The 17017-nt window shown below is 38.3% G+C and overlaps 1 protein-coding gene across 2 annotated transcripts in view; it reads right to left on the minus strand.

Moving 5' to 3' along the window:
• Positions 1 to 279: 279 nt before the first annotated feature.
• Positions 280 to 17017, minus strand: part of efnb3a (ephrin-B3a) — a 50841-nt gene continuing 34103 nt past the window's right edge. Inside the window, exons 3-5 of one of the 2 annotated variants that reach the window (XM_067433523.1) lie at positions 5367 to 5459; positions 5092 to 5154; positions 280 to 3129 (exon numbers count right to left, since the gene is read on the minus strand). In XM_067433523.1, coding sequence (XP_067289624.1) covers positions 2699 to 3129; positions 5092 to 5154; positions 5367 to 5459 — 587 coding nt within the window. In that variant the 3' untranslated portion in view covers positions 280 to 2698. The remainder of the gene's footprint in view (positions 3130 to 5091; positions 5155 to 5366; positions 5460 to 17017) is intronic. The other variant, XM_067433524.1, reaches the window with a different exon arrangement.

Here is a 17017-nt window from a genome sequence, read left to right on the forward strand (position 1 = left end):
TCATACAAATTTGCCAACTACTACAATACGTACAAATTGGTCGTGAGATAGCATTCTGTAGGCTGATTCTTAAATTAATGACTCTGAATATTCTCCTATTAGTGAATAAAAAAAAAAGACTCACTTAGTGATAGGCTTGTGGGACTTAAGCCAGGTTAAAAAAAAGTTTTAAAAAAAATTCTGACAAAGTTCATATGACAGATAATTTTTTTTAAATGGTCATATTTAAACAAAAAATATGTAAAAAAAATAAAAAATAATTAAAATTAAAATAGGAAATCGTACCACTTTTTTGACAGGCTTAGTCTTTTTATTTATTTAATACATAGTTAGGACTAATTATTGGAGTGCATTTATGCCACCATTAAAAAGTCTGTGAAAAGTCAAACTCCACTTAGAATCAGGCTGAGGAGGGCAGTAATTTGCAATAAAAATCGTATTTCTTTTTTCCCCAAATATATTTTCCTCAGAAGTACTAAGAGAATCGTCAATGGAATTGTTAAGGGGAATCAGAACCACAATTGTTAAATTTTTTACGTCTCCCATCGCTAGTTACCATGGCCACGAGTAGGGTAGGTTCCTTCATTTAGACTATTCTCATTTGCTCTATCTACAAATGAATCAACACTGTGGAAAGCAATGAAATGTGAAGAACAAAAACACAAAAAAACCTCCAAAAAAATCTCAATACCGAACGATAAAGGTACCATTTATGGTATTTAGCCATTTGACGGCAAGAAATCCAATAAATCAACACAGACAAAGAGAAGTCTGAACCAGGAAGCTCAGGTCACCCCGTCCTGTAACATACGATCTCTTCTTACATCTCCTGATGATGTCACGTCTCTTCCAGTGAAATAACTCGGGTGAACTGTGGTCCTGAAGCCTCAAGCTGGCAGTGGGTGATAATGTCAGAGATGGTTTGGAGACATCACCCGAAATGTGATAATGAGAGTCGAGACGAGATTGTAACCAAGCAACGGGTATGTGTAACACTCAAGAGGATGTGGAGAGTTTGGGGCTGAGTTAATTTAGACGCACAGTTGTGTTGTCCATCTTAGTCCTTCTGTTTTCAGCCTAAATCACAATCACAAAGCCTTGAAACACATACAAATGCACAGCTGGAGTCCATCTGCAGGGGTTAACATATGAAAACACTAACTGCTGTAACGTGAATGTGCGTGTTAAGTGTGTATAAGTTTGGCATTGTGTGTCTTCGGTAAGTAAGCAGTTTATCATGGCATACAAAGTACTTCAAAAAGCCTGGGCAGAAAGCGAGAAGCCCTTAAATCATCATGAGTGACGGACTCCCGCGCAGTGCTGAGGGGTTTTTCTTCAACTGCTTAACTTTGACCTCCAACCTCTGGGAAGTCTCAGAAGAGTCTCCATCTGAACAAGTCGATCATCCCTCTACACCTCCTCCACATGCGATTCCTGCTCCTCACATTAAAATGTTTAAAAAACCTCAAAAACAAACAACCGGGCACTGAGGAGTTGTTATAGGAAGCTGATGAAGTGGAAGGAATAAAAAACTGCTTCTTTGATGTTCAATAAATAAATCAGATGGAGGACCGAGTTCAGAAAAGACAAACATTTACAATTGGATGAAACGAGAACAGAAAAATAAAGGGGGCGAATTCACTAAACGGTTGCGCTACTTTTGCATGCGGGACACTCTGCGTCTCATTCATAATCCAGTTTAAGAAGCTGCAATCGGCGCTGGAATAGTTTTTCAAATACGTTTTTGAGTCCCTTTTCAGCGCAAACATACTTCCATTTGATGTAAATTAAACTTAAAGTACAATGCACAAAATATTTTGTAATAGATCCTGCCGACTACGCCAAAAATGTTAGCTCAAAAGCACAAGCAACAGTGGATCCAGTGTCTTCAACAGATCCTGTAAGATGATATCGGTTTCGTGTGCTATCAAAAACTTTTTTTTAAAAAGTGCTAATATTTAAAAGAGATGTTTTCTACATTTTCTAGTGATAATGCCAGCAGTAAATCATCAAATGATAATCAAATTATGGTGAAATGGGAACATATGGAGTGCCAAACATTTTTTTGTGCCATTTTAAAAAGTCTTAGTTATGCTGTACAGTATGGCAAGTATATTAGGCTGCAACTCAGCCTTCAAGATGGGAAACTGTGGTGTGCAAATAAATCTTCTGGGCATGTTTGCTTTAGTAAATTTGGGCGCTAAAACAATGCAGTAATCATGTGCAAATAAACCACGCAATCAATGCAACGCAATGCAATTAGTGGATTTCCCCCAGGAGTGTAAAATTGTATTAAGTTTTTATATTATTTATACATACAGGTATTTTCTACTAAAAGTATGAATCATTCTCTACTGTTTGGTTTTGAGGATAAGCACAATTTTTATAATTCCAACCATCGGACGTATAAACTCGTCTCAAACAGGCATGTGACGTACATTCACTTGCACCTGAGCACGTGAAATCCGTGATACGCCCGCCTCATGTCGCACACAGAGACACACGTGTAAATAAAAGCAAACACGCTGCTATGACATAAAAGCTGTATTTACCGCTTTTTCTAGATGTACGATCAACTCAACTTCAGGTCCAAGTTCTGGTAACGCGTATAGGCCGTTACAAATAGAGTCACTTGAACACAGTGAACGTGTGTGAGGTACGATTAAGTCAGGGTGGGTTGTCTTTGTGTTCACTGATCTCATACTTTATAGTAAATATTGGCTGGACTCTGAGGGGGCATCTCTTGAACGATGTAGACGGGGTGTCCGTAATCGCCACTGACTTTTTCATAATGGGGGCAGTATGCAGAGTCAGAGGTCCGCAGGGGAATGATGATATCACTGGGCTCAGAGCCGTTATTATTGCCCCCGCTGGCCCCAGTTGCTGGCCCACAGGAGCTGCCCCTCTTTGGTGTAAGAGAGGACAGTGTAAGGGCAGGGTGGTGAGTTTCAGAGTGCTTGGCTTTCCGTCGGCGGTAACACACCACGGCGATCACTACAGCGATCAGGAGGATGAAGGCTCCCCCTGCACCACCGGCGATTAGGGCAATGTTAGAGACGGATACAGCGCCACTGTCTCCCCTCTCATCGGCCTCACCACCATCACCCCCTTTAGATCCACTTTCTGTATCTGCAATAGAAAAGAGCAGATAAATCAATGCTTACATGGACCAGACATCCACGTGCAGGACTTTTGAAGCTCACATCCTATTTGGCTTTATCTTCTACGACAAACATCCTGATTGTATTTAGATTAGATTCTATTTAATCCATGAATTTAAACTGGCTTTGATTTCAGCCGGGCTGAGTTCAAAAATGCCTCATGTTTGGCTTCAACGCCGCTGGTTCCTTAAATGTTTACCTTATGGAGATCAACCAGTGCTGTCTAGGCCTCCAAGAAATTAAAAATAGCAATTCTAAGAACAAGAGAGAGTGTGCTAACACGGCAACATATGCATCTGTAGATGGTATCAAGGTGAATACATACATGCAGTTGAAAGCAGACCTCATTGGGATTTTCACCTTTTAAAAATGTTTACGTGACACCTTTCTGATCCAATTTTGCTCCATGTTTAACACTGTAAGTTTTTAACCCAGGTTAACATTCTATTTCAGGGTTATTTTAGTAATAATTATTTATATGTGACATCATTTATATTCAGTTTATATCTTAATTTTAGTTTCAGTTTCAGTCAATTGTAAGTGCTTTTGTCATTATTTAGGTTGGTTTTAAAAAAATATTTCTATTTGGGTTGGGTAAATGTATATTTGTTTAACTTTTAGTAATTCAACAGTCACACTTTAGATTAAGGTGCAATTATCACTAACTTTTAACTATGATTTTTGCCTCAATAAACACTTAATTGCAACTTATTAGTAAGTAAGGTAAATGGTAGTGTAGTGATTAAGTTAAGGTATTGGGTAGAATTAACTAAGGGATGTAGAATACTGTATGGTCCTGCAGAATAAGGCATTCATATTTCTTTATAAGTACTAATAAACGTCAATATCCTAGTAATATTCATGCTAATAAGCAACTAGTTAATAGTGAGAATTGGGCCCTAAACTAAAGTGTTACTAATTCAAATAGAACAACTCTTATTCTATATCAATTAGTCCCCAATTGTATCTAATTTAATTTAACAAACACTATTTTCAATAGTTTTAGTTAACACTAACAATACAGTTCACATTAGAATATTTGAGATTTAAAGGGATAGTTTACCCCAAAATGAAAATTACCCAATAATTTCCTCACCCTCAATCCATCCTAGGTGTATGACATCTTTCTTTCAGATGACTACAATGGGAATTATATATAAAAAAATGTCCAAGCTTTATAATGGCAGCCCAAAATTTGAAGCCAAAAAAATTATCCATTCATAATAAAAGTAACCAAAAGTAACACTTTTCAAGTAAAAAGTTCTACGACAAAAAGTTAAATGTCATATGCACCTTGAATGGCTTGAGGGAGACTAAATCATGGGGTAATTTTCAATTTTGGGTGAACTATTCCTTTAAACATCAATAGAAACATCACATAAATCCGCCTTACTTGTCAAAAGTCTTCTACGGTACTACAAAAATAAAGACACAAATTAGAAGGACAATGAACACTAAAACTAAACAGTGAACATTTCTGCAACTGCACAATGTCCTTGAATATTTAATGAGGGCTTGTTGCTTATGACATTTGGAGCTGTTCTGCTCAAGGGGTCTCAGGTTCAAGTCTGACCCGGGTCACGTCCCGAACCCATTACCCTTCTCTCTCCCTCCACTTTCCTGTCAACTGTCCTATATATTAAACAAAAACAGTTAAAAAAATAATAATAAAACTAAAAAAACACATTAATAAGCCCAGGCATTGTTTTGTTCGTTACTGACTACCCATTGACAACATTTTTCACTCTGTATGTTGAGATTTGGGTTAGTACTGCTTCCGGAGCAGGGTTTCCTCCTATTAAAGTAAAATGTTGCCTTAAAAAAATAGGTTAAAAATGTTTTACTCTAGGGTTAAGCTAATAAGTGAATGCAAAAAGCCCCCAGAAATACTATTTTAGAAGCTGTGTCTCTGACTATTTCTGGTTGATACCTGGGGATCTGCTGTTGGGGCGGCCTGGATCAGGTTTGGGCTTTGGGGGAAGGCCATATGCAGCTATAAAAGCAAAAAAAAGAAAAAAAGAAAAAAGGATTACATGATGTGAAACATTAAGCACATTTTGATGCATGGTTCAATCACTTCAATTATGTGAGCGACTTTGTGCTGGTATTGACACAGCATTTATTGAATTTCGTCTGGGACTCTCCCTCAGTGCATACTGTAGGTTGATTCACTGATGTGCTTTTGGAGGTGGTGATGATACTCACTCTGTCCCACTTTGAGAACCAGCTTCATCCCTCGTGTCACGCAGACGCCCCCTCTCATGCTGTCAATCCCATCTTTTGTACCGTCAGAGGTAGCTTTGGGAAGAGGTTGAAGAGAAAAAAAAGAACAACATTAATGTCAATGATTTTTCTTTCAAAATTTCAGATGGTGTGCAATGACGGCTGACTGTAAACCTGTGACTTAGCAATAAAACACTGTTTTATGATTCTCCATTACTTCACAGCAATGTGTAGCCACTCACACAAATTAAAGGACCAACAAACATAAACTGAGTAACTGGAACTTTCTACAAATACAGTACACTTTAGCAACTAATTACTTTTTTATTGATCATCAAAATCACAAAAAATGTTTTCTGTTAAAGCATGGTTACTTTAAATGAACCCTGTCTGTGTCTATGTTTTGATTTTGGCCTTTATTTTAAATATCAAACAATTAAAAATTTGACTGAATCAAATGTCAATTCAAATAGATTATTTGTAGTTGCTATTTGTTTTTTTAAATTTTCAAAGCAGCTTTTCAGACTCGATTACTGCTGTATATTGTGATATCATTATCATTATCATAAAATGATCTTGTGGAACAAGATTTTGGTCAAATAACCCACCATGCTGCTAGAAAGTTACTTTATAATTCTTAATAAGAAGTAATTTTAATAACCAAACACAACATTAGCTGGCTTCTACATTTTGCACATAATCCCGATAACACGTTTTCCCTCATTACAAAAATAAAATAAAATACATTTCCTCAAAAAAGAGTAACATACAATGTTGTTATGTTATGTTACAAGTAATTTGCCCCCCTGTTAAATAATCTCATCCCATTTCCCAATTTTCAGTACATTCATCAAGCTCAACTTCTAAACAACTATTTTAGATTTTTTAGATTTTATTTAATTCCTAAATAAAATATCACAAGTCAGTGAAGTTCCATTTTTTGTAAAAGGGCTGCAAAATTCATCGCATAATATGAAAAAAACAAACACAAAAAAAAACAGCTCATATAATATTTCATTTGACATTGAAGATGAACATTTTCTGAAGGTTCAGGACTGACCAATTGATGAACTTTTGAACAATTACTTAATGAAATGAACTATTTTGTATTGAGCTGTTTATTTTCAAATTAATTTAAGATAAATGTCAGTTTAATGAAGTTCAAATTGTTATGAGTTTAATTTAGTCAATATCAAGCCATACAGAATATAAGTTAATATTATTGCTTTCAATTAATAAAAAATGTTAACAAATAATGTTTGCTGACATAAAAGTTGCTTTAAAAGTCAATTTGTTTGTTTTATTTCCATGTCATTGAAGCACAATGGGCCCTATCATACAACCAGCACAATGTGGCACCAGGCGCAACCGAGCGTTTTTTTGCTCAGCCAAATGCAGTTATCATTTTCACGTCCAACATCACGTTGTTTAAAAAGCAAATGCATTTGCACCCATTTGTGCACCCATGGTGCTGGTCTGAAAACGAGGTGTGTTCAGGAGGATGATTGGCGTGTTGCTATTGACAAGTCAATAGCGCAGTATTTTGTTTGTTATTTAAAAGGCGTGTTAGTAAGATGCGCCTATAGGCGGGTCCACAACGTACACACACTCTGCTTATTACACACAGGGATGTGCAGGAGCACACAAACATTTTTAAATATGAAAAATGAAAGGACTCCTCTCATGGCGCAAATTCCACCATGTAAATAGCGAATCCGCCATGGTGCAACTGGCTTTTAAAGGGAATGGGAGATGAGACTCTGATTGGTGTATTGAATGTTTTCCTCAAAACACACCCATGACTCATTAAGATAATATAAGGACAACCCTTTTAGACCATGCGCTAGGGTCCGCCAACCGTTTCCTTCCACTAGAGGTCGCCTATTCAAAACAAATCCGTAGTTTGATGACACCAAGTTTGAGCGCAGCTTCTTGGGACATGTGGTCTTCACCTCACAGAATAGAACTCGGGCAGAAATCACGTTCATGAATGCGGTTATTAACGTTACTGTAGTATGAAGCAGAACAGGACAGAGTGTTGTGGAGCTGAGCATGGCTGCTGGAGCGATTGTTACACAAACACTCGCCTTGCGAGAAATGGGACTTTTATTATGACGGGACGGAACACAGTCACCGGGCGCCTGCTCTATTTCCGATTTTCCAGTCATTGGTATGAGGTAATGCAGCTCTGTTTATTATATTAGATTAATTTAAGTGTGTTTAAAATGATGTTTATGGCGTTACTCCATGCGTTCGCTCAGTGGCTGCTGTGACACTTGTTCACACTGCTAAGAGAAAAGCGCTTCTGCCAAATAAAACCGGAAACTGAGGGTAGCGCAGATATGACGCTATTGACAGGCGACTCCCTCAAACGCTATGCTGAAATGTCCCGGGTCATTGGTCAAAATAGCAATTTTCTCACAATTTGCAAATAGTTGGAAACATTTGGGATATTGTAAGTACTCAACTAAACAAAATATATACCACTGGCCTGGTGTCTTTTGGATATTTTACTGCAAAAATACTACATAGTGCACCTTTAACTAGCAACAGTGGATTTGTACATGCCCTAAGTGCACTTGCGTTTTAGACCAACCGCTTAGATTGTTAAAATAGGGCCCACTGTTTCGAGTTTGCCATTGTGACTGAGTTGGCCGTCCACACATGATGTGTTCCTGTATGCCAGCGTTCTTAGTGGGATTCTTAGTTGCTTCTTGCCTATTTAGTACTTGTTTGTCTCGTGCATGCTTTGTATATAGGAAACTGTCTCTCAGGAATAACAGAGACTCGACCGCAACTATGTTGCCTTTTAACCATGTATACAACCATCCCTCAACACACACACACACACTCACACACACACACACACACACACACACACACACACACACACACACACACACACACACACACACACACACACACACACACACACACACACACACACACACACACACACACACACACACGTCGTGTTTCCATGTTTTATGGGGACTTTCCATAGGCGTAATGGATTTCATACTGTACAAACTGTACATCCTATCCCCCTACACTGCCCCTGCCCCTAAACCTACCCATCACAGGAAACATTCTGCATTTTTACTTTCTCAAAAAAACTCCTTCTGTGTGATTTAGAAGATGTTTTCCTCACGGGGACCTAAAAAAGTCCCCACAAGGACAAGGATTTCAGATATTGCCATCTTTGTGGGGACATTTTATCCCCATAACGTAGGGATCACCAGGCCACACACACACACACACACACAGGCTCTGAAACACACGGTCATTGCATCTTCCAGCCTTCACATTACTAAATATTTCATAGGTGAGGCGCCTCTCTGAAAAACTTGGTACTTTATCCATGTAAGTCTGAGTAACTCAGCATCCAGGCACTGAATACTGCATTCAAACAATCTTCAGGCTCCCTCCCCTACAAAGAGCTTCATCTTCAAACTTATTTTCCTTTCCAAATATTAAGCCCGCTCATGAGGCCGATATTGAATTCTTCATTGCAGAAACACTTTGCATTTGAACCATTCAATATTTTATTGAACCTCCGAATGACACACGGTAGCTAATCTGCAGCGCTCAGAAACCACGGTGCTCCTGTACAAAGACTCTTCCCGTCCAAAATATCTCTCGATTATTACATTCTTAGGAAAACATTTCAGCAGACGGCTGAGGAGCACATGCAGACGAGGGGTGCCAGTAAACATTCGATTGCTTTTCTGCTTGAGGGTAACAGTTTTATTTTAGGTGAAGCTTGATACAAAAGGAACTGAGGCTGAGGTGGGCTTCGTATTTGCCGTATTTTTTAAAGCACTTGCGTGCAATTACTGTGATTTAGGATTTGTGAAGAATGGTCTTGATTCAATACAAAATTAAACAGCATCTGTGACATGCTTTCAATCACTACAGAAATTCATTCAGACTATTCAACAATGCACAAAAAGGAAGTCAAAGGCATTTGAGAAGGTATTTTGGAAGAAATGCGAAGCTCACACTTGTGTTAAGAATTTTTTTTATTTGAGTGATAAAGTGTCTAAATTACCATTTAAGTGGAAGGACTACTGTTCAAGGCAGATGAACATCTGGTCATGTGTTACTGACACACTTCTGTTAAAAATGTCAAAAAGGGCGAGTAAGATTTAAAAAAAAAAGTTTCTTAAAATGATTTAAAATAAGTCTTTTCAATTTCAGATTAAATTTATCACTGCAATTATAAATCTGAATCTTTAGCATCATTTCTCCAGTGTCACATGATCCTCAAGAAATCGTTATAATGCGCTGATTTGCTGCAAAAAGACTGACCCTTAACTTTTGCACGATAGTGTGCTTATTGTCATATACATTATACATACATTATGTATACATACGTTGCCTTTATGGCACCGTTGTGTATACATGTATACAAAACAAAAGAGGAATACTGTATAACAGTATAAGTATAATTTATCTTGTGGACATACTGTATTATCAGCAGTGTGTATTTTTATTTTATATTCTGATAGAATGTTTTTAATCACAGACCTCCATTACAAGTGCACTTAACTGAACATGCTGTCCATGGAGCTCAACTTGAATTAAAACCAGAATATTCCTTTAAAATTCATGAAGGTCAAAAACATTAATGTATGGCAAAATCAAGAACAACAAAAACCCTTGGATTTCATCCAAAGAACCTCTTAAAGCCAAAATATTATATTCACCCAAAACCGACAAGAATAGACACCGTGTAAAAAAGTTAAAGTTAAACACACAGAGAAATGCATATAAACACACACTCATGGATTGAATCCAAAATCATGACCTTTTTTGTGCTCACAGTAGTCATTAGTCAACACACTGGAGGTGTAGAAAAAAATGATTCATCACCTAATGGCTCTCATTGTGTTCTTCACCTCCCTCGCTCTCTCTTTTCTCCCTGTAGGGATGCAGAGATGCTCAATAAAGGTGTAAATGCTGAACTTGATCAACAGAGAGTTAAAGAACCATGTCACGGTACCGAAATCATGTCAATAGCAATACCAGTGAATTTTAACAATTCTTGATGCCTAGTTTGATATCACATAAAAAAATGCTAATGAACCAAAAGCTTTATTTAGAAAGAAAAACAAATATAGAATATAAAAAAATTAACAAATCAAATTAAAATAAAGGCATGTAAACACAAAAACATTTGGTAATCAATGTTTCTCAAGCAATTGTTCAAGAAAAATACATTGAATAAAAAAACTAATTACAAGCAAAAAAAAAGTTAGAAATAAAGTAAAATAATAATAATAATAAAACATTTATTTTTTTTAAGTCTCTATCAGCAGTATCAGTTTTAAAAATCCATAAAAATAAAATAAATAAAATAAAACAACAACCAACTATTTAAATTTGAACAAACTCATCAACTAGTTTGTTCAAATTTATCTTGTTCGTTCTCTCTCTCTCTCTCTCTCTCTCTCTCTCTCTCTCTCTCTCTCTCTCTCTCTCTCTCTCTCTCTCTCAGACCTTGATCCACAGGTAAAGCAAGAGTGTCCTTTTTGTAGACAATGAGAAATTGTAAAAGACTGATCCCACTTTTTAACACACCAGAAAGATGGTGTCGGGAAAAGTGTTTAAAACAATATATTTTTTTAGTTATGGTACCTAATTTTCAATCAAATAAGATTTTTTTTTTTGTTCAAACGAAATTGCCAATATTTTTGACAAACAAAAAAACTAAATCATGTAGAATCAAATGTTGTCAGTTTTAACTATAGATAATTTACATTTCAAGTAAAGATTAAGTTTGCATTTTATAAATTATTTGGATATAGAGATGCTTACATTTAAGAAAAGAGCATCTGTGATTTAACCCACCTGCCTGAGATCTACTAGGTCATCTGATATTTCATACAACTGATGGTGACGAACATGATGCAGGACAAAAACTCACTGCCTGATGTGATATTTTGGAATTATATGCCCCTAAAATATATTTGGTGGGAAATGTCCCTGTATGAGTTGTCATCTCATATTTATATCAGTTAAGCAATATCAGTGCAAATTTGATACTGATTCTATACAGCAATTCATTAAATAAGAAGTTAATATTGTTATATTTTATACACAATTGTCGGTTTTGCTTGTTATATATTTAACAAATGCTGTAATTAATATTCACAGTGATTTATATCACAAAAAAACATTTGAAAGCAGCTGCCTGCTACAGTAAGTCTATGAAAACATTGAGTCTGCACTTTATCATTGACTTGGTACCGAAGTACCAGGACTTTTGACATCCCTTCAAGGAACTATGAGAAGAAAGAGGAAGAGGGTGAGCGGAAAGGTGAGTGGGCGTAGAAAAACAGTAGTCTGGAAGGTTCTGATGATGGTTGTGGAAGACAAGAGGCCGTGGGTTTAAACAGAAGATGAAAAGCAGACATGACACACACTGCAGTGCAGACTTTACAGTCTACATGTTCTCCCGAGCGGTCTAAAAATCATAGACGAGAAAAGAACAACGGATGAGTTCGGTAATTGAGACGATGATCTGCGGTGATGTAGAGAAAGGGATGTCTGGAGCTGAAAAAAAAACGAAACACTGGCCGGAGAACATTTTGAAACGACCCACATACTGACCCGCTTCCACCACTCCCAAAATTCCCCTACCCCGCACAACCCCCACCTGAGAAATGGGTATTGACCCATGATGACCAATGAAGGGAGCAACAACAGCTCGAAAAGATGGTTTTTACCCCCGACAAATAAGGCCAACAGTCAAGTCAACCTTTTTAGCCCACTAGGAATTAGCACAATCTGTTTGGGCTGCACAAACCCAGAGTCATTTTCCCTAAGTAAGCTAAAGTTCCTGCTGGCACGAGGGCCTCCATGACCTCATTATCTTGCAGCTGTGCCAGGGCAGGCCTAAAGGGGGCAGCACGCAATATGAGACACACTGTGTGTGTGTGTGTATGTGAGAGATTAATACATTCTTACATACAGAAGAGGCCTTTCTCTGAAAGAAAATACCTGACAAAACCTTGCCAAGGTGGGATTGTCTAAAGACACCTAAGGAAATGTCTTTAAAGGACAACTCCGGTGAAAAATTAACCTGGGGTAATTAAAGGGTTAGTTCAACCAAAAATGAAATTGATGTCATTAATGACTCACCCTAATGTCGTTCCACACCCGTAAGACCTTCGTTCATCTTCAGAACACAGTTTCAGATATTTTATATTTTAGTCCCAGAGCATAATGCAGTCTATGCCCACTTTACTGTCCATGTCCAGAAAGGGAATAAAAACATAATCAAAGTAGTCCATATGTGACATCAGTGGGTTGATTAGAATCTCTTGAAGCATCGAAAATACATTTGGGTCCAAAAATAACAAAAACTACTTCTTTCTTCAGCATCAGTCTTCTCTTCAGTGTTTGTTTTCAAACCTTAAATAAAGATTCAAACGGTCATGCTTAAGTGAATCGATCAATGATTCGGATCGCCAATGTCACGTGATTTCAGCAGTTTGACACGTGATCCAAACAGCTGAAATCACGTGACATTGCAATGGGATGACATCACATGACATTGGTGACATTTGGCTTGTTCGACTTCACCCAGCAATGCGCAGACCGATTGGCGGCAGACTTGAAGCAGTGCATGCCGGTTAGAAATTTTGTCCGACTTGAGACAGAGCCGATGGCATGTGAGTGTGACGTATGTCAACAAAGTACCGCAAGAGCGATTCGAGAGCAGCTGGCTGATGCAGCCGGTGCAGATTCTCAAGGGTGGCTGCAGCAGGATGCAAGAGCTCTGATGACGACACCACTGATTCACGATTGGCCGGATTCACCGCATGACAGCAATCACGTGTGTTTCGTGTTTGTTCTAAAACCTTATGTTACGCTAATGCTCACAAATCATTTTTTTATAACAGTAAAACCTCTTTTCATGTAGTCGCGATGTTATATTGTCATGTCTATCAAACTAAAACTGATAAAAACCATTGACAATACTTCACTGATAGTGTAGGTTTATATGTTGAACTTTAATCTTGTCCAAATAGATGCTTTATTAAGCAGTACATAAAGTGTTGAATGAAAATGTCATCTAAAACATCTGTCTATCTGAGAAATATTGCATTTATTTAACGCAAGCGTCCATGTGGGAGGTAGAAAGTGTCCGACTTCTCGTCTCCGTTTGCAGCTCCTCCCCGCTTGCACTTGGCTACTCTCGCCGATCGCATGCATCCGGCCGCAGCCGATGTCGAACACACCTAATGACACTGCTGTGGGGTTGTTAAATGCATGTGCATACGGTGGTATTTTTACCAGAAGAGAACTCCTGTAGAGCTTATAAAATGTGTAAAGGAGTCAAACCAGCGGCAGGAATCCCGCCATTGCACAGACAAACAAAGATCTGCTGCAAGGAGAACTGTAATGGGCAACATAGCTCCTATATGACAATAGGTCATATAAGAGCTATATGACCTGTAGCTCAGCTAGAGCTGTAGCTCAACCAGTAGAGCGTGGCGTTAGCAATGCCAAGGTCATGGGTTCAATTCCCAGGGAAAGCAAGAATTGACAAAAATGTGTACCTTAAAATGCAATGTAAGTTGCTTTGGATAAAAGCATCTGTCAAATGCATAAATGTAATAAGAGGTACATTTCTAAGCCAACTAAAAAACTGGTTGTGATATTGTCTTTGGATTGTGTTGTGTGCCAATTGTGAACAGACCCGAAATGTTGCTCAAGGTACCTTAATGGAACGTAGGAAATGTACTAAAAAGTATAGGAATTTCATTATGAACCTTTTCAGCCTGGATCAAGAATATTAAATGGGTCCTATAATGTCCCTTTTTGTGCGTGTCCCTTTAAATGCAAATGAGCTGTTGCTCCTTTCAAGAAGAGGGTGGAGCTTAAAGAGCTCACATCAGCAGCTCTGATTACCTCACGCAGACACGCACTGAAAAGGTCAGAAACTGTTCAGTCTTTTATGTTCAAACCGAAGTACAATGAAGGAGAGACTCATGAAGAAGGGACAGTATGTGAAAAGCAAAGGACATTTCTGAAAGGTTAATTGATGAATTTATGAAACTGATGTGGAGCTAACTATCTTCAAGTCATCGATCAGCATGTTCTGTCATGATAATCTATAAATCGTTATGTGGGAACAGTTGTAAGATGCAGAGCCAGAGAATATATGCTGTGTGAAGATATAACCGGTATAGTTTAGTTTAATTATGGTTATAACATACGTTGTCCTCTTGATTTTATGACATGCTTTTGCATTTGTGTTACGTACTGTATTGCATTAAATGTGAAAAAAACGGAGGCAACACCACAGCAATCTTCCTCTTCTCAACTTGGCCTCATCCCTTTGTTGCGTGTTCCCAGGGGAATATAGGACGAATATAGGAATTTAGGAACATATAGGAATAGAGTTTACTGCTTTTTAGTCAAACAGCTTTCTTTAGTGTGTCCTGAAACTGGAAGATGGGAACTTGCACACTTTTCCAGAGGTCAAAACCTCTTTGGACCTAAAACAACACCTTTCGACTGTGGGAATGCGATGAACTTTGCAATGGAGTTCAGATGTTCTGGTTATTGGACCTGCTGCTGTAATCTGTAACACATAAAGTCATGTTCTGCAGTGGATTGTGGTTAAACAAGTCTCTTTCATCTGCCGCGACGCAGATGTGATGCACTAAGTGAGCGTGTTTATGAGGAACAGTTGTTCTGCTCCTTCACTGAGCTGTGTAGTGATTGGATGACTGGCTTAAAGGGATAGTTCACCCGAAATGAATATTCTTTTCTCACGCTCAAGTGAAAAACTATTTTTGCCAATACAATTAAAGTCCAAAGTAAGAAGCAATACTGAACCCTATTAAGTTCTATTGTATGAAAAACAATCCTCACCCTTGTGTATTTTGCAGAAGAAATACATTTATACAGGTTTGAAACAACATGAGGGTGAATAAATGAGGATACTTTTTATTTTGAAGAACTATCCCTTTAAAGGGGCAGTGGGTAGTATTTATAAGGATCTATTGACAGAAATGCAATATAATATGCATAAATATGTTTTCCAGAGGTGTGTAAAGATCTTACATAATGAACTGTTATGTTTTTATTAGATTAGAATGAGCCATTTCTATCTACATACACCTCAGGTCCCCTTACGCCGCATTCACACGGGGCGTAGGCGTTAAAGCTTGACGGAGGGCGTGGCTGAAGCTGGGTGCTGACGCGATCGTCATAGTGACAACAGCCAATCACATTAACTTGCCGCTTGGACCAAAACACAACACAAAAAAGCGCCTTTTTTGGTTGTATGTGTGAGTGCGATTGCCCGTGTAGTTGTTGTCAGCGCACTGCACAGGTGCACGAAGCTGTTAAGTACATTAAATCCTGAAAAAGCGCAGACAGCGGGAAGAATATCACATAGTGGTCCAGGAGCTGCGTCTGGATTTTTAACGGTCTATGGTCTGGATGGTTCACGGAGCAGTAATGAACGCAATTGGCTAGCGTCTGCTGTAGGATATTTGCATACGGCGATCTGATTGGATGACGCCCGCGCTGGCGCTTGAAAAGTTGAGAATTCTTCAACTTCTGCCGCTTGCAATGCGAGTGAAGCGCCGCGACGGAACCCACAATTCAGTTCGGCAACGGATGATGTCACCCATTCAAAGTAAATGGGAAGCGTTAACGCCTACGCCCCATGTGAGTGCTAGTTACTCTCCGCTCTCTATGACGACAACGTCTTTGTCCTGTGTCGGCCACCGTAGCTTCTCGATGTCCTTTGAAAGGGAGGGGTAAGTGGTGGGCGGTTGCAGTTCACAACGTTACCACTAGATGCCGCAAAAATGTACACACTGTAGCTGTAAGTGAGCTCTTTGCTGATTGGTCACACACTCTTTTTATACTATGATGACATTGAATTGCTGTTACGCCTTGAAAATTCATAATGATTCCATAATTATAATGATTCATATATTTGGCTTTAATAAAACCTACATTTCTATTTTTCGCACACACACAAAAACTTGCATTATGTGTGTGATTTGTTTTAGGAATTTTAATAGGAAATATAAAAAAGATATCAAACCGAAACATGCTGCACTTGTCCAGCAATTTAATGGGGTGTTTAATTATGACCAATACCAATTTTCTTCTTCTGTGATTCTTTAATTAACACCTCCACCTCTGAAAGTCAAAGCTCAAAGAAAATTCCACACATTTCCTGTCAACGTCCATCTCGTAAATACAATCATTCCGGCTTGTCTTGAAGGCAGCGTGATACTGCCTGACATACAGAGTGAGTGACAGGAGGAACAGTCCCTATGGAAACAGGGCTGAAATCCTACAGCTGTAATCTTAAATGTCATCTTTGGCGAGCAATTGACAGGTATTAACCGCTAATCCTGTCTGACATCCTCTCCACACAGACTTTTTTAATGACTGACCCGTCCAGCAGCTCAGTGGAGAAACGTCCAGACAGCGTACAAAGATGTGACCCCTGCAGTGAACAGAACTGAATGGCGACATAGGCATAACTCAGACACTTCTACGAACAACAACATACCAAACTATTACTTTAACAAGGTCATAAATTCGCAGCCAGAGTAATAAGTCCAGCCACAACTAATGAAACAAGACAT

The sequence above is a fragment of the Pseudorasbora parva genome, chromosome 23 (assembly GCF_024679245.1).
Source record: "Pseudorasbora parva isolate DD20220531a chromosome 23, ASM2467924v1, whole genome shotgun sequence".
NCBI classification, from domain to species: Eukaryota; Metazoa; Chordata; class Actinopteri; order Cypriniformes; family Gobionidae; genus Pseudorasbora; species Pseudorasbora parva.